The sequence below is a fragment of the Symphalangus syndactylus genome, chromosome 19, assembly GCF_028878055.3.
Source record: "Symphalangus syndactylus isolate Jambi chromosome 19, NHGRI_mSymSyn1-v2.1_pri, whole genome shotgun sequence".
In the NCBI taxonomy this organism is placed as follows: Eukaryota; Metazoa; Chordata; class Mammalia; order Primates; family Hylobatidae; genus Symphalangus; species Symphalangus syndactylus.
Window position 1 is genome coordinate 38,714,093 of NC_072434.2, and position 19,396 is coordinate 38,733,488.

General features: G+C 40.0%; 1 protein-coding gene across 7 annotated transcripts in view; it reads left to right on the top strand.

Moving 5' to 3' along the window:
- The window catches only part of COLGALT2 (collagen beta(1-O)galactosyltransferase 2), a 115,246-nt gene that overhangs the window by 49,929 nt on the left and 45,921 nt on the right, over positions 1-19,396 (top strand). The window contains exon 3 of one of the 7 annotated variants that reach the window (XM_055233764.2): positions 17,301-17,647. The exons of the other annotated variants lie outside the window; for them this stretch is intronic. Coding sequence (XP_055089739.1) covers positions 17,577-17,647 — 71 coding nt within the window. The 5' untranslated portion in view covers positions 17,301-17,576. The remainder of the gene's footprint in view (positions 1-17,300; positions 17,648-19,396) is intronic. 7 annotated transcript variants of the gene reach the window in all.

Sequence of the window (19,396 nt, forward strand, 5' to 3'; positions counted from 1 at the left end):
CCTAAGGATTTGGCCTTGCAACTTTACCTACAGGTTATAATGACTATGAGATTCAGGGAGTAAGAAGCAGGAAGCAGGGCATTTCATGGGATATTATATTTCTATGTGATTTCAACTGACTTTCCTAATAATCAAGAGACCCAGAATAATAGTTCAATAAATATGTAAATTAACTTGGTGTGAAATGAATGTGCTGGGGAAATTTTGATTATCTGCATATATGAAAATGTGAAATAGGGATATATTAGTCATCTCTAGAAATGAAAGAAAATGATGCTTTAAGTAAAGCACAAGAACAAATTAACAAACTGGAAAATGGAGTTAAAAAATTATACTGCATGCAGTATATAAAGTCAAAGAGATGGAAACTATGAAAGAGAGGTTTAGACATATGGAAGCAAACATGAGAAGCTTTAATATATGCTTGTTGGAATTCCAGAAGTATATTTTTAAAAGATTAAGAGATAGACAGTACTTGGACAGAATATGGCTAAGAATTTTCCAAAATCTATAAAAGATACCAATCTTCAGATCCAGATTCCAATGAATCTCAAGCAGAATAAATAAAAAGAAAGCCACAACTTGATGCATCATAGTTAAGCTGAAAAATATTTATTTTATTTTTTTAAAAAAGTAGGAGACATTTAAAACAGCAGAGAGAAAGGATAGATTACCAAAAAAGAAGAACACAGTACAGGAGACTTTTCAAGAGCAAATATCAAAGCCAGAATAACATCTTTAAAGGGCTGAAATAGGCCTGGCGCGGTGGCTCGTGCCTGTAATCCCAGCACTTTGGGAGGCCGAGGCGGGCACATGACGAGGTCAGAAGATCGAGACCATCCTGGCTAACATGGTGAAACCCCATCTCTACTAAAAAAAAATACAAAAAATTAGCCAGGCGTGGTCGTGGGTGCCTGTAGTCCCAGCTACTCGGGAGGCTAAGGCAGGAGAATGGCATGAGCCTGGGAGGCAGAGCTTGCAGTGAGCCGAGATAGCATCACTGCACTCCAGCCTGGGCGACAGAGCGAGACTCCGTCTCAAAAAAAAAAGGAGGGGGGTGCTGAAATACACTGTCCTTTTAGAATTGTACACCTAGCAACACTTCCTTTCAATAAGGAGAGTCAATTGGAGACATTTTCAGATAAACAAAAATTGAGATAATTTACTAGTAGGTAAAGAATCACCTAAATCCATGTACTTCAGGGAAAAGGTAAATAATAAAGACTTAAGATGCAGAAAGCAATGATGAACAAAGAAAATGTTAAACACATGGGTGGATCTTAAATTAATTGACTTTATAAAATGAGAACAATACTGTGCAATTTAAGGGATTACAAAATCAAGATAAAACTAAAATATGATATAACAATGTTTCATTTGGGATGGGGGTGACTATAGTTAAATCATTCTAAGTTCCTTGTATTGATTTGGAGAGGGTTACATTTTTATTAAATTTAAACTTTGTCAAGTTAGATATACACATCTTATTTTTATGATAACCATTAACTACTGAGGGAGAAATATAAAATGAGAGGAAAACATCTCAATCAATCAATCAATAAGAAAAGAAAAATTGAAAAAAATACCACCACTGCAGAACGTATTTTCTTCTCTGACACACATGGACCTTTACAAAAAAGAGACACATAAGAGGCCAAAAAACGAGACTGAAAAGTTGAAAGGAATTGGCATCATATCACATTCTCAGAATATATCACAACTAGACAGAAACCAAAAACAAAATAACTCAAAAATTGCCATGTATTTGGAAAATAAAAGTCACAATTATAAATAAGTCAAGGATCAAGGAAGAAATAATAATGGAAATTTAGAAGACATTGACTTTTATTTTACTAAATAAGCTAAGAGGTGAACTTAAGACATTTGGGGGGTAAAAAAACAGAATAAACCCAAGGAGACAAGGAAGAAAATAATGCATATAAAGACAGAAATTAATGAAATAGAAACTGGAGATATCAAAGAGGACTAATAATCCAATATATGGTTCTATGAAAAGAATAATAAAATAAAATCCTGATAAGACTGGTCATACAAACAGTATAAAGGATGAAAAGGAGAATACATATATAATGATGTACCTAATATTGAGAATATAAGAATGCTATAAATACATTTATACTAATAAATTTGAGAAATTAGGTAAAATATTTCAAATTCTGAGGGAAATATATATAACAGTCTGACTCATGAAGAAAGAAATCCTGTATGTTTTTATAAACGTTGAAGAAATTGAGTCAGTAGTTAAAAATCTTCCCCCAAAGAAACCATTAGGCCCAGAAGATTTTATAGGCTTGTTATATTATTTCATGAAAAGATCATTCGAACATTATGTATACTCATTGAGTGATTAGAAAAGCAGGGAATACTTTTTCCAATTTACTTTGTGAGGTTAACATAACCTAATACTAAAACCATATGAGGACCATATAATAAAAGAAAATACTACCTAATTTTACCCATATACATAAATGTAAAAATCCTAAGCAAAGTACTAATAAACCAAATCCGACAACATGGCAAAAAGGTACTGCATTGAGTTGAGTTTATATCAGGAATGGAAAGTTAGCTCAACATTAGAGAATCTACAGATGCATTTTATCATATCAACAAATTAATGGGAAAAAGCCATATGTTCATCTCAATAGATGCAAAAAGTTTTATTTCAGCAATCATTCGAAATAAAACTCTCACCAAGAAAATTTTCTCAACCCAGTAAATGCTACCCACAAAACAAAACAATAAGAAAAGCCAAACACCAAAGCAGACTGTAACAAATATCATATTTGATGGTGAAATGCTATAAATAAAGGAAGTAAAAGGTTAAAAATTAGAAAGGAAGAAGTAAAGTAATCATTATGCTTGTATGTAGATATGATTATTTACAGAGAAAATGCAATAGAATTTGCAGATAAATTATACAAATTAGTAGAAAAATATAACTGCATTTCTGTTAGATACCAACTAACAGAGTCCATTTATTTAAAAATATTATTTATAGTAGAAACCAAAAATGTAAGGTACCTAAGAATAAATCTAACAAAAATAATATCTTTATGAAAAAATTCTGAAACTTTATTAAAAACATTAAGGAAGGCAAAAATAAATGTGGAGACATAGATGTTCATGGATAGGAAAAATTGATAAAGATAATGATTCTCTCCAGACTGACTATTAATTTAATGCAATTCTAATAAAAATCCCAAGAGGATTGTTCACGCACCCTGAGATGCTGATTATAAGCTTTATTTGAAAGAGCAAAGGACCAAGAATACTCAAGTCATTCAAAAAGCAAAACAATAAGATGAGGGGACTTTCTATCAAAAGACATCCTAAAAATAGTGGACAAACAACCCATAAAGTGGGAAATTATTTTTGCAACCAACAGAGGAGTAGTATTGAGAATCAACCAACCAACAGAGAAATAATGTAGAGAATCAACAAAGAACTCATGAATAAAAGAGAAAAATCAAAGAACCTAACAGAAAAATGGGCAAAAATACAAACAGGTTTCACAAAAGAGGAAGCACATGAATGACCATAAATATATGAAACATTCCACCACCTGATCAGCAATAAGGAGATGCAGATAAATACCACAATAATATATAATTTCTCAGCAGCCAGGTTGGCAAAAATTTTAAAATCTCACAACATTCTAAGCATTGCTGGGAATATATATGCAACAGACACTTGCATATACTGCTGCTGGGACTATCAATTGGGACAACTACTTTGAAGACAATTTGGCATTCCCTAGTAAAGTTGAACATGTTCAGACCTATGACAGATCCAGGAATTCCACTCCTAAATGCATTATTGTTCATATACAGCAGGGGATACATGCAACAAAGGTCATAGCAGCATTGTTTGTAATTGCAAAAATCTGGAAATATGCTAAATGTCCATTGACAGTCAAATAGATCACTAAATTATAGTATAATAATATAGTGAGGTATTACAGTATTGGCAGTGAATTTATTAACTACAGATACAAGTATCAACATGTGTAAGTTTTAAGTCAGTGTTAAGCCTACAGAAAACACATGTAACATGAATCTATTTATATAAAGTTCAAAAACAGCCTAAAGTATAGTTTGTTTGGGGTTATATACATATGTAGTGAAACTATAAGGCAAGCTTGTCCAACCCACGGCCCATGGGCCACATGCAGCCCAGGACGGTTTTGAATGCAGCCCAACACAAAGTCGTAAACTTTCTTGAAACATTATGAGGTTGTTTTTGTAATTTTTTTATAGCTCATCAGCTATCGTTAGTGTTAATGTATTTTATGTGTAGCCCAAGACAATTCTTCTTCTTCCATTGTGGCCCAGGGAAGCCAAGAGATTGGACACCCCTGCTATAAAAAATACTAAGGGAATTAATAACCAAAAATTCAGACTAGAGATTATTGGCCGAGAGGGAAGAGGAGTAACTAGGGAAGGCACAAAGGGGACTTCAAAGAAATCTACTTCTTAAGCTAGGTGGTATGTACAAGGGTTCATTTATCATTCTCTTAAACTTCTATATAATCTTACATGATAAAAATTTATAGTAAGACATATAACAATTTATAATGTCTTACCTATACAGAACACTGGGGGGGAATCTTTTTTATTTTATATTTATCTTCACAACACCTCTGTTAAGCAAAATGTGGTTTTTTCTACAGAAAATAAACTTGAGAAGTAAATTGATTTGCTTGAAATTCCATGCTAGGTTGATGGTGGGCCTGTGGCCAGAGCTTAAGCCTCTTGTTCTGTAGAGCTTTTTCCACTGCCTACCCCTGATCCACGCCATGAGTTTATTTATTCATTTATTCACTTGTCCATTCACTCATTCACCTCATGTGTATTGACCCCCTTCCTGACTCAGGCACTATACCATCGAAATTCTTTCAAGGATAAGCTCAAGAATGTAAAAAAGCCTAAGTAGTTAATATGTTGATTGCCTGAGTGGCAGTGCCCTCTGGGTGCATATTCACCCTATTTATAGTAGGTCATTCCTTCAACCCATATAATATTTACTTTCTTAGGGTCTTGGACACCTGCTGTATGTCCAGACCTTCAGTTTCTCTCAGTAGGTATTTCTCACTTGAGAGAGAACTGCAGGCTTCTCCAATTAGCACCCTTACCCTGTGTTTAGAGAAGGCCACTGCACTGAGGTTTTAAGGCAGATAAGCAGTGTCAGCTGACAGGTCCTCACCTCTAGGCAGGCGTTTGTTCACGAGGTGGGGAACTTACAGAGCCTGCAGGAATGTCAAAACATTTACTTTTGTCTGCGGATAGATAACTTGGCAGAAAATACCCCTTTTCAGAGCTCCAGAGTCCAAAAAATGTTTTGAGCTAGGTCTCCTTATTGCATCTTCATGGAGTTTTCTGTCCATTTTGTCTCATCAGTCCTGATTTTTAGATGTCTTTGTTCAGCACTGAAGCCCAATCACTGTCTACACCTTTAAATCGCCTTATCTTTTTTTTTTTTTTTTTTTTTTGAGACGGAGTCTCGCTCTGTCGCCCAGGCTGGAGTGCAGTGGCGCAATCTCGGCTCACTGCAAGCTCCGCCTCCAGGGTTCACGCCAATCTCCTGCCTCAGCCTCCCGAGTAGCTGGGACTACATAAATCGCCTTATCTTTAGATGGGCATTCCAGCTTCTAAGGATTCTAAACATTATCACTTCAGCTTTCTGCCTTCTCTTTTTCATATAGATTTTCTTCTGTTAGCCTGAAGGGATCACAGGGTGATTTCCCTGAGGGTTTATCAGAGGTGCAAGGAAGGGGTGGGAGAAGCCTGTGCGCCTCCTCCCCAGCATGCAGGCCCGCTGTGGTCCAGTGCGGAGCTGTTTATTTTCTAACATTTATGGCCTGTCTTTCGTGGGCCTGGCAGCATACAAGGCATTGGAGGTCAAACCAGTTGGGACAAGACTAGAAAAGAATACTGTAAGATTTAAAATGCAAGAAACACAAGATTCATTTACTTAGATAACTCAGATAAAAGAGTTTAAAAGAACAGCACTCAATAAAATTGAAAAGTTAAAAACACATATTACAGTTGGGATTGAATATAAGGACAATAAATAAGGAGTAAAAATATAATAATAAAATGGGGTATACGTAATTTTTAAAGTAAAATGTAAGATTCAAAAGGAGAATAGGATAAGATGACAAATTAGAATACCCCATAAAAGTGCAATTAAAGGGATAAAGAAAGACAATAAACTTACATGTATTAAGGTAATTGGAATATTTTAAGTAAATTGGGATATTAAAGGGAAAAAAATGTGAAGAAAACCCAAAGGTTTCCTTAGAAAAACAAATAGTCAAACCAAAAAAAGAAAAAAAAAAATACACACCGGCTGGAAGCAAACATACAAGGTAGTATGCAAGAAGCACTTGAGCGCTTGCTAGCCTGACATGGCTCTGGCTTCCGGAGGCTGCGCCTCCACTGGCAGAATGTCCTGCTTGAAGAACTCTCTGGAAGCTGCCTAGGCATTTCTCCTGTTCCTCTCCCTCCACCCGCCACTCACTCAAGAGGATGTTTATTTTACTGAGTTTGACACGTTTGTTGTATTCTACTTTGCTACGGTTTTAAGATTTTTGTTCATCTATGTTCAGACATGACTATATGTGTTTTGAACTGTTCATTATAGGTTTGGAGTTCAAAAATCACTTTTGCCAGTGGTTAGATTTTTTAAAAATGTTTGGTTGTTTGGGAGATTTTTTTCTTCAATCAGGGCCAAATGCCTTTTATTGGATTATAGCACTTATTTCTTTTATTGATGAAGTACTTATATTTGTAATTTTCTTGCTACAAGTTTGGAAATTTTATGTATTCAGAAATGACTATTGATATGTATTCATGTTATTGTTTTTCTTCTCTTTGTTTTTTTTATAATAAGTTTATCCTTTTCATATGTGATTTCTTAGTCTTTACAACAATGCAAATGTGGAAACTAAGGCTTATAGAGATGTTAAGTAATTTAGCCAGGATTAAATAGCTGAAGGGTTTCAGAAGTCACTTCACCATGCCACCTTCTGGTTAAAATGGAATTTATCTATAGGCAGTATAGTCAGATACACTTGGCTTTATTTTCTATTTTTAAAAAATCTGACTAGATATAAGATCCTTGATTTTATGTCAGGTATTTTGCTGTTACTCCCCAGAAGACCTTACCAAAAAGAAATCTCTTCATTCCTTGCTTTTGAAAATTCGCCTTTAATTTCCAGGTTAAGGCCAAGCGCAGTGGATCACACCTGTAATCCAGTGCTTTGGGAGGCCAAGGCAGGCGGATCACCTGAGATCAGGAGTTTGAGACCAGCCTGGCCAACATGGTGAAACCCTGTCTCTACCAAAAAGACTAAAATTGGCCGGGCATGGTGGCACGCACCTGTAATCCCAGCTATTCGGGAGGCTGAGGCAGGAGAATCGCTTGAACCTGAGAGGCAGAGGTTTCAGTGAGCTAAGATCATACCACTGCACTCCAGCCTGGGTGACAGAGCAAGACTCTGTCTCAAAAAGTAATAATAATAATAATTTGCAGGGTTAATTAGGCTTGAATTATGGATCCATTACTTACTAGCTTTGTAACTATTTTCTCATCCATAAGATAGGGAGAATACTTACTTCCTAGGATGCTGTAAGAATTAAAGGAGAGGCCAGGCGTGATGGCTCACGCTTGTAATCCCAGCACTTTGGGAGGCTGAGGCAGGCGGAGCACGAGGTCAGGAGATCAAGACCATTCAGGCTCACACGGTGAAACCCCGTCTCTACTAAAAATATAAAAAATTAGTCGGGCCTGGTGGCAGGCGCCTGTAGTCCCAGCTACTTGGCAGGCTGAGGCAAGAGAATGGCGTGAACCCGGGAGCTGGAGCTTGCAGTGAGCCGAGATCGCGCCACTGCACTCCAGCCTGGGTGACAGAGCGAGACTCCATCTCAAAAAAAAAAAGAATTACAGGAGAAAATGAGTGTGATTTATTTTACTGAATCCTTGTCTTGAGTTCTACGTTGTACCAAAAGGCTTCTCTTATGTCTTCATACACATAACAGTCCTGATGAAAGTTTTGGTTCCTTTTGGATCCTCTGCTGAAGAAACTTGGGTCAGTGAGTTCAAATCTAGCTCTGGTAATGCCTAATTCCCTCTCTAAACATCACGATGTGGGAATGAAAATAAGAATTTTAACAGTGACATGTTCTGAAATAATTTACAGAGGCAATTGAAAAATTAGGAAATTCTGGGGACATGAACTTTGAATGTTGGACTTTGTTGGCTTTCTTTACATGGCACCTCCAAAAGAACATGGTGACAGCTAGAGACTAAAGCACGCCTTAGACATGGCCTGACCTGGGGCTGGGGAAGGAAGGGTATTCAGAGCTGCCCTTGGTCTACTTGATCCTCAGGGAGTCATTGCGTCCTTTTTTGGGTCTGAAAGGGAGGTTGCAGCCTTCTCCCTGCATTGGCTGGAGCTGGACTCTGTTTATAATGATACATACCAAATCCTCTTGCTGGATTTCTAATTTGGCTTAAAAGACACACCCCAATGAAAGCCAGAAAGAAGAATTACTCACCTGTTGCCATATTTACCATCTACCACAATTATATTCGCTTGAACCTCTGTCCTGGCCGGATATTTCCTGGGTGCTGCCTTCAAAGCAACTGATTGCATTCCCCACTTCCTCTTAGATAGGTTATTGGGCTCCCCTGGAGCCTTCAGCAGCTTAATACCAAACAGCATCTGATTCTTTCCTGTTTCCAGAGCCCATAAGAAAGCCAAACTTTCCAGATATGGATTATGAAAGAGAGAGGAAGTGCCCCAAAAGACATTTTGTCTTCTTTATCTGAATGTGTGTTTCATTTTTATTGGTGAAAAATATATATTTTAAATATTTAGAGTTTTCTTTTAAAAAGTGAGGATGGCATTTTTGCATCTAATTATTCATTTAGCAACCCTTTACCCAGTGCTGATGCCAGCCACTGTCCTGGGCTTGAGGATATAGTGATGAGCAAAGACAGACATATCCCTGCCCTCATGGAGCTTATAAACCATTAGAGGAGAAATAAATTATTGAGTACCATAGAAATAAATGTAGAATTACAACTCTGATAAGTACTAGAAAGAAGAGATACATGGTACCAAAAACCTTATAACTGGGGGATTTTACCCATTTGGGGAGGCTGGGGAAGCCTTGAGCACCTTGGAAGTCTAGAACCCAGTATCCGTGTCCTACCTTCCAAAGTCACCAGATGAAATCTGGAGCAAGCTTTTAAAAAGCTAGTGCATCAGGCATCCTTTCAACTGATAACTCTATTCACAGCAAGAGCAAAGATTCTTAAACCTATCTGTCAGAGACCAGATAAACAACTTGACTGAAAGTTTTGAGAAATATTAAAGAGGTCAGTCAATCAATCATCATTAGGTGCCATTCATTCTTTAAGACATCATTGAAAATTATGAGTGCCTCGTTGACTATGTTTCTGAGGCGTGAAGATGGCCCATGACCCATGGGGACTCTAAGCTAACCTAAATGATCCGTGGTTGCAGCAGTTTTACTGATACGTAAAGCCTACTGAAATACCTAGCACTTTGAAGACAAAGTTAGAATTTACCCTCTACTGTCTTTAAAAGTATTTCCTTCTGTTTTAAACTTCACTCCAAAGGACAGCTTCAAAGTAAGCCTCTTAGAGTAGTGGTAGATGGGACATCATGAGTCCAGCTGTCTGACTTATGTCTGGCTCTAATTCTTACTACCTCTGAGACTTTGGACATGATGTGTCACCTCTCTGGACCTGATTTTCCTCCTCTGTATAATGGAGATAGTAAGAATACTACATCATAGGGTTGTTGTGAGGATTAAATAAGATGTTACTAGAGTTCTAGGTCAATGCCTGGCCAGGAATGAGCACTTAGCTCTCACTGCTCTACTCTCTGCAGAAGGGCAGTGAGTAGTAAAGGCAACAGCAACACGTCTATGTGCTGTGTATTTATGCGTGCTCCTCTCGCAGGAGCAAGTGACAAAGCCACACAGACCCTGGGAATGTTAGGAGCACACGGTGTTCCTTCCCTCTGACGGTAGTTTTCCAGACTAGAAATGGAAAAAAAAAAATACCATCAGAATAGCCTCCTGTTTGCCCTGACACTACGACTAAGTAAAATAACTCAAAACTCCTCAAAAATATGACTTGGGACTCTTCAATTTACTGTGGGTGTGAGTCTAGTATATGAACATGTATCTAACACCTGCCAAACTATAGCCTCCTGCAACATCCCCCCACCGCCGCCATGTGAAGGAACCACAAATGAAGTGATACGGGAAGGCCAGACTGAAAATTTCTCAAAGCAGGTAAATTGAAAGCAAACATTTTTCTCTCCCTCCTGAAAGGGCCAGGAGTGTTGTTCCTGGAACCCGGACAACAGGTATTGGATAATAGTGACTGACTGGGCTGACATTTTTTTTTAGTCAGGGCCAAGTTCTCATTCTGGGATACTCTGTGGGAAAACAGCCTTGAATTCAGTTTGTAAATTTATACTTTTTCTCTTTGTTCACATTTCTAGTCCACCTTTCTCAATGGGGAAACAAATACTATAGCAGAGAAAAGTGTGATGGCTTTTTAAAAAAATCAAAATGATTCATATGCATCTAATATTGTTCTATTACAGATTTGCTTCTGCTTTTCATTAAGTAATAGACCCTTAATAAATATAACCACTTTATTTTCGTTCGTGTCATTGATTTATACAAGCATTTATTTGTTCACTTACTCATTCAACAAGCACATGTTAAGTGTTTACTTTGGACACACGATCTGGGAGGTACAAATGAAGTTATGAAGAAAATGGGTCGGAATGTTAGAAATCACACCTTTCCCAGAAAACCCAGACTATGTGGCAGCTGCACCTGTGGATGGAATTGGAACTGAATAAAATAGGCCAGCACATCATGTATATTTTGAACATTTCCTCTGAGGAATCAAAGAATAAATGCATGCTCATGCTAACAGCAATACCTGTCACAATCTGGAAAAACATGCAATTTCAGAGAATTATAAACCAGTTTATTTTTTAAAGGAGGGCAAGATGCTAGGGACCCAGGAAAGGGGGTCACCCCTCTTCACTGTGTCCTGTACCTACCCCATCCCTGACAACTGCATCAGCCCTAACACCTTATAGCCATCTCGCCCTCTTGGCTTGTAAGTCCTAGCCCAACAAATTTACGTGGAGTTCCACAAACACATCCGACTCTTTCATCCCTTTCTGCCTCCACATATGTTGTTCCTTTTTCTGGAACATTCTTCTTTCTACCTTCCCTTAATATCTGCTCAATCTTCAAACCCCAGTTCAAGCCTCTGATACTTTGAGAAGCCTCTCGTGGCCCTTCCCACACCTTTCTAGCCACTCCCTCCTCCCTGGCACTTGGAGACCTTGTCATATATCCATCATCAACAATGTCATACTGAATTACAGTTATTTATTTACGCATCTGTATTTCCTGTCCAGCTGTGAGAAACTGGGTGCATCTTGATGTGAATGACAAGGTGTTGCTTTCCAGCAAGTGCCATGATCACCGGCACAGAGGAGATGCATAGCCAGTGTCTGTTGAACTGAGGGAACTGTACAGGTGTTTTTATAGTTCTTATTAGGCTAGGAGTTTGATGTGAAAGGAACCATTCAACAAATATTTATTGAGCACACACTATGTGCGAGGCGCTGTTCTAAGTGTTAAGGATGGAGCAGTAAACAAGAGACAAATGTCCCTGCTGTCGTTGAGCCTAAAGTTTACTCTTTAAGCCGGACGGTCATAGACTCAGCTAAAAATTCTATTACTAGGGAAAAAGAGAACTGATGTTGAGATAATTAGCAGTCCTTGCTGTACATTTCTTTCACTTTCTCTTTGTTTAATGGGCATGTATATCTTTTATTCTTAAAAAATGGTAGGCTGTGGTAATTCCAGTTTGTTTGCCTTAAATGCATGTGTTGAACTTTTTCGCATGTGTCTTAAGAGCCTATTCAACAAGCTGTCTTATTTCTTATTTGAGGATCTGTGTGTGTGTTGGGGACAGCCAAGGGAAGGCCAGCTTTCAAGGAAAGTGTTCTTGAAAGCTCCTTCACATGCTGTTGGCTCCTCAAAATAACCCAGTGAGCTAGGTAGATGCAGCAGATGTTATTGTCCTATTTTACAGATGGAAAAACAAGGCACAGAGAGTTCAAGTAAATTCATTAAGATTACAGAGTTAATTGGTGAAAGAGCCATGCCTCCTGACTTCATACTTTTTATTTGATTAAGGAAGTCGTTAGCGAAACAGTAGTGTCAAGGAACTCAGGATTAATAGATAACTAAAATATTTATTGTCATTCTTAACTGCAGTTTTTTTCCAGAAAGAAATGAATCAAAGTAAATCTTTCTACACAGAACATGGACGCTTCCTTCGGCTTTCTCCCAGTCCTCAATCCAAGAGACCACTTGGCCTTTACATTGTCACCACAGTTCAGCCAGTTCTCCTCCAGAGAACAGAGCAGGGAGATCCTCCTGTCAATAATTGCTGCACGTAGCAAGCCCAGTCCTTGGGCTGTGACTTTCCCTGTGGTCGCGCTGACTCCAGTTCCCCCATGACCTCATGTTTCAGAGGCTCCATGTTTTGCTGTAGTATTGCCCTGCCAGGCACCATTAGGCAGTGCTGGACATCCCTCCTCAGAGTTTAATCATCCATGTCCTGTTTCAGCTGCTCCACCCAGCTCCTCTGCTGAGACCTGACACTTCTCACTTCCTTGCAACTGCCCACGCATTCCCGGGCCCTTGCATCTGCTCCTCTCACGTACAACCAAGATACTCATGAAGCAGAGTAAAGGATTCCTCTTTGCCACATTGGAACAGAAAACTGAGAATTTCAGAAATTAAGAAAAATACATATCAAAGATCAAGTATAAATGGAAAGAAAACAATCTTTGGAAGAGAGTCTCTAAGCCTCACTTTCCTCCTCTGTAAAATGGAGATAATAATACTTACAGGAGAATTACTTTAAATGTTAAAGTTATATACGTAAAATGGTCAGCTTACTGCCTGGAACATAGTAGATTCTCCACAAAGGGTAAAGAATAAAATAAAATAAATTTTCTTCTTTTTCCATAGTATTTAAAATTTGAGCAGCCGTACTCAAAGTAAATGAAACCATACGTTCACACAAAAACCTGTACATGAATGTTCATAGCAGCATCGTTCATAGTAACTAGAAAGTGAAAGCACCCAACTGTCTATTAACTGATAAATGGATAAACAAAATGTGGCATATCCATACTATGGAATATTATTTCGCCATAAAAAGAAGTGAAGTACTGATATGTGCTACAGCGTGCGTGAACCTTGAAAACAGTATGCAAAGTGAAAGAAGGCAGACACAAAAGGCCACAATCATATGATTCCATTGATAAGAAAGGACGAGAATAGGCAAATCCATAGGGACAGAAAGCAGAATAGTGGTTACCAGGGGCTGGAGGGGTGAGAGGTGACTGCTAATGGGTGTAGGGTTTCTTTTTGAGGTGATGGAAATGTTCTGGAATTTGATAATGGTGATGGTTGCACAACTAAAAACCACTGAATTTTATACTTTACAAGAGGGAATATTCGGTATGTGAAATATATCTCAATAAAGTTGTTAGTAAAAAGTTTGTGCAGCAGTAATCATGTCTTAGTTGCTGTGCAATGAGAAGAGGTATGTACGGTGTTTGCAGGAAGTGTACACTTACACTAATTCCGTGGTGCCGCCATCATTTTTTTCTTCTTTCCAATTCTCTTGATATTAGACTGGTTGAGAGAATTACTTACACCTTGCTTAATCTGTGCGTGTTTGTCTTTTCTTTCTCATGGAAGATGTTTTCTGTTTTGTGAAAGCAGCAAAGTGATAGTATTGCTATCCTCCCAGCCATATTTGAAATGTTTAATTACTGAAATATGTGCCCTGAGCATGTGTGGATAGATGGACCTGGGCTATTAAGAGATGAAATAATGTGTTTTTTATGTTGATTTCCAGAGACCTCCTGCCAGGGTGGAATATTTTCGTGGCATTTCAGGCTAAAACTTTGTACAGGTTATAAATAGACTTTTATCTCTAAAAAGTAGATAGCCAGCTTCTCTTGAAACAATTTGAAAGCCTAGCATTTCTGGGCACACATTCCAGTGCAGCAGCAATCAGTTGGGGCCCACATGTGCCTATTCTCAACAGTCCTCCTTTCACACTGTTGGCTCATACATGGCCCATTTCACTTCTTTGTTATCTGTGCTCAACCTTTATAGGCATTCGGGTTGGATGGGGAGAAGTTCCCTGAAATTATTCATTCATTCACTCATCAAACTCATGATAAGTGAACTGTTAAGTACTGGGACAGTCCCCGTCCTCAGGGAAGAAAGTCAAGTAATGAAGAAAGAAATAGAACCAGTTAATTATAACACAGCAGCAAGCACAGTGCTGGAAGCACGGCAAGCTAGTGATGCATAATTACAGATAGAGGGTGTCCAATCTAACCTGATGGGTTTGGAGGTGTAGAGGTTCAGGACTCCTGGAGAAAATGTTTTTGGATCCTGCTGTGTCTTCTCTTTAGTACCAGTGTTACATTTAACTAGTAACTACATGTCTTCAGGGTACACCCATAAAATAAAGAACTTAACAGAATTGGAAAATCCAATAAGGATGAGAAAAGGGGCCGTGATGAGTGGGTGAAAAGGGTGGGAAGAAGAATAAACAAGGGCCAAAGGAGAACGAAAACAGGAAGAGGGTAGATAGACAAATGAGAAACATATTTGTCTTGTCTCAGACGCTCCCACTGATATTTTCATGAAATTCCAAGGGCTGTGACTCCAAGGAAAATTATGCTGAAAGTAAACCTAAGCAAAGCTTGTAGGGAATGGATGAATCTTCCCATTTTTCTTTTGTTTTTTGCTAGGGCATTTCCATCCTGTCGTCCTGAGATGATCATATTGGTCATATTGATCCATATCCTTTTTTTTTTTTTTTTTTTTTTTGAGACGGAGTCTCGCTCTGTCACCCAGGCTGGAGTGCAGCGGCGCAGTCTCGGCTCACTGCAAGCTCTGCCTCCCAGGTTCACGCCATTCTCCTGCCTCAGCCTCTCTGAGTAGCTGGGACTACAGGCGCCCGCCACTACGCCCGGCTAATTTTTTTGTATTTTTATTAGAGACGGGGTTTCACTGTGGTCTCGATCTCCTGACCTCGTGATCCACCCACCTCGGCCTCCCAAAGTGCTGGGATTACAAGCGTGAGCCACCGCGCCCGGCCCTGATCCATATCCTTGACAAGGTAGAGAACTTCCAATTTGACAGGTGTTTCCTGGTCATCTACTCTTTGTTGGACAGGTGTGGTGGGGAGCCTGGGGTGGGGGGGGTGGGTGTTGAGGGACGGATTAGAAGACCTAAATAAAAAGGCCAAGCTCTAGCACCCACCATTTGCATGACTTAAGCAAGTCATAACCTCTAATCCTCAGCCTTCTTTTCTATAACAGGGCAAATAAAGATAATGAGTAACTTAGTTAATCATAAGGCTAAAAATGGGTTAGTGTGTGACATAATGTTGAGAGGTTCTTAACACAGAGAAGAAAAATATATCTCAGAATCATGAGTACCAAAAATAGCTCAATTATAATATGCTTAGTTGTTTATTAATTTTATTGAGAGATGATAATGGGCTTTTGAATTGACTGTTAACTGGTCAATCAGCAAATTTTACCATCAGGAAAAATTTAGGGATGCCATTTAGGGATGAAATTGATTGGTTGCTTGAATTTCTAGAATCAAATATTTATTTTTACATCACATATACCCAGGCTTCAGGTGTGTTGTGTCTATGATTGTTTCTGGGATGAAATGGGGCATACTGAGGAGGGATGTTGAGGAAGTATAAACATCAATTTTGTTGGTGAGGAGGTTTTCATGAGAAGTGAGTTTTTCTGATTTCTTAGTTCATTGGGAAGAATTGCAACTAAGTGACTTGGTATGAATCGGATCTAGGAAAAGGGTTTTTGTGGGAGGAATCCCCAGACCCCCAATCCATATTCATGTCCTTAACCATATCCATATCTAGTTTCCACCCAGAAAAAGGGTTCCAGATCTTTAGACAGAATTCTACCCGGTAACCAAGAAGCAAGAATCAATTGGCATATTTTTCTGGAGTGGCTGAGCATGTCTCTGCCTTTGGCACGTCTGCTGCTGGATAGGCTTTCCTTGAGACTGGACACAGTGGTGGCGGGACTCGATGATATGACCTTTCTTGAAAATGAATTTCAGTAGTTGCTTCCATTAGTGGAATTTTATTTTTAGGTGGAGCTCTTTATTTTCTACACCAATGAGTCTTCTTTGCTCAATGAAAACAAGAAGCATCTGAGAGGGTAGTTCAGTATTTGAAGTCTTGAATTGGAAAATTTACCTTTGCCAACTCACTAGTCATGGTGAGGATTGTCCAGGTGGTGACTAACTTTGTTGTTCATTCCACCGCCATTTCCTTGAGCCTCTGGGGAACATATTTTGCAGGTTCTCAGGCAGCAAGATCAATAGATCAGTCGCTGTCCAGTGTTGTTATCCTGCTGCTCCACCAACCGCAGATCTCTTCTATAGTGACAGAGGTCTAGACTTTCTGGGGTGTGGCAGGGAAGCTGAGGACATACCCTGAGTCTCAGTACAGATGGAAGTGATCAGAAGTACCATGTCCTGGCTGGGCGCGGTGGCTCATGCCTGTAATCCCAGCGCTTTGGGAGGTTGAGGCAGGTGGATCACCTGAGGATCAGGAGTTCGAGACCAGCCTGACCAATGTGGTGAAACCCCGTCTCTACTAAAAATACAAAATTAGCTGGGTATGGTGGTGCATGCCTGTAATCCCAGCTACTTGGAAGGCTGAGGCAGGACAATCACTTGAACCCGGGAGGCAGAGGTTGCAGTGAGCTGAGATTGTGCCATTTGCACTCCAGCCTGGGCAACAAGAGTGAAACTCCGTCTCAAAAATAAAATAAAATAAAGGAGTACTGTGCCCTCAATTTCCGTGTCCCACCTGCTGAGAGATCCAGTCTTCATCTTTAATATGATTCCAGTGGCCCCATGCTTACCAATATGAGTTTAGCCCTAACAACCTCAGTAGGACTTGTGGTCAAAATAAATGAGTCAGTTCTAATTATTTCTAGTTGGCCCTGAGTCTTAAGAGGCAAGACTTAGAAATGAAAACTAACTTCTAGAACAAGGAGGAATGTCAGTGTTTTTAGACATTGCCAGATAAATCTCAATTTTTTTTTTCCACAGCCAAGCAGTAAAGCTGTCTCATCCTGCAGACATGTTGACTTCTTGGCCTGCTCTTCGTGCTCCCTTCCATGTAGCAGTGACAGTGCACCTGTTGACCTGGGAGCATCATCAGCCAAGGGGATCCCTACACGTGCTGTGATCACATCTCCAATATGTGTTTCCCTTAGTCCTAATTCAATTTTGAATCCGAAACTCATGGGCTTTTGCTAACTTGCACAGCTGGAGAAGAGGAAGAAGGAGACATAGGAACCAAAAGCAGAATCAGAGGGAAGGCAGATGGGCAGCATTAGGGTGAGAGGTGGCCAGTGTGGATGTGGCACCTGTTTCTACCAGCACTCCCTTTTCAGGTACGAGCTCCAAAGAAAGCAGGCCAGGACTCATGGACAGAGAGGTGGCCAACCGTGAGCACTGAAGCTGTCTCAGGGCCACAGCTCCCCTAAAAGTGGAAGGAAGAGACTTTGGTGGCTGGCAGGTACCAGGGCTCCTTAGAGGTAAAGGAAAGTTATTGTCCCAATATGACCTTCAAAGAAAATTAAAAACAGCTCAAGAGCTGAGCTCTCCTTGCTGTCTTTATGTCGTTGTTGTTTTTCTTTTGAGACAGAGTCTCGCTCTCTCACCCAGGCTGGAGTGAAGTGGCAGGATCTCAGCTCACTGCAGTCTCCGCCTCCCGGGTACAAGCAATTTTCCTGCCTCAGCTTCCCAAGTAGCTGGGACTACAGGCACGCACCACCATGCCTGGCTAATTTTTGTATTTTTAGTAGAGACAGGCTTTCACCATGTTGGCTGGGCTGGCCTTGAACTCCTGATCTCAGGTGATCCGCCTCAGCCTCCCAAAGTGCTGGGATTACAGGCATGAGCCACTGCGTCCAGCCTCTCCTTGCTGTCTTATCCTGAGTCAGAGAAACCCGGGGAAGAGAGAGTGAGTGGAGGTGTTGGTTTAGGTGTGAATCCACTCTAGTTAGAGAATTGAGGCAAAGACTGAGCCGTGTGAGCCTCCCGGAAACATGGTCACCCAGCCAGCCCTTGTTTGTGTTTTCACAATCTGTGGTTTTCCAGTTTGATTACTCACTGTCAATTACTTGCAGATCACCTCTCCAGATGTCCAGCTGTCCTTGCACATCATTTGTTTTCTTCAAGGAATCCGTTAGTGATGTCTGCGATTTTTCTGGGTGCCTTTTCTGGTCTGATTGGGAGGAGGATGACAGATTCGAGGCAGTACTCATTTTCCACAGGAACCACAAGGAGCCTTCAGACTGAGAGAGGGGCCACTGTGCCTCAGCAACTCCTGAGGGGCCTCACACATTCTGGATTCTCAGCTTCCTAGCTTCATGGAAAAATCCACCTCAGCCGCAGAGGTTTTTGTGTCTAGCTGTTTGTGGAGTGCTGCAGCAGGACAAGCACCGCGCTGTTGTTGCCTTGCGCTACAGGGCTCTGAAAATAGAACCGTTAGCACCAGCCTCGGGTTTCCTCCAGAGAGCTTGCATGTGGGCCTTTGGTGTCTCTCTCTGTCCAACCCTCTGAATAGCCCAGGGCCTGTATTGCTTTCATTATTATGCATTCAAATGGAAACATACTTTTGTCAGAGCGATTACAAGGCAGCAGTTAGAAATGTCTGCCTGGATTTCTGCGTTTTTGCCTTTTTTGACAGTGGGGAGGAGGAGCAGGGAAACTTAGTCTTTTTTTTTTTTTTTTTTATTATACTTTAGGGTTTTAGGGTACATGTGCACAATGTGCAGTTTTGTTACATATGTATCCATGTGCCATGTTGATTTCCTGCACCCATTAACTCGTCATTTAGCATTAGGTGTATCTCCTAATGCTGTCCCTCCCCCCTCCCCCCACCCCACAACAGTCCCCGGAGTGTGATGTTCCCCTTCCTGTGTCCATGAGTCCTCATTGTTCAATTCCCACCTATGAGTGAGAACATGCGGTGTTTGGTTTTTTGTCCTTGCGATAGTTTACTGAGAATGATGTTTTCCAGTTTCATCCATGTCCCTACAAAGGACACGAACTCATCATTTTTTTATGGCTGCATAGTATTCCATGGTGTATATGTGCCACATTTTCTTAATCCAGTCTATCGTTGTTGGACATTT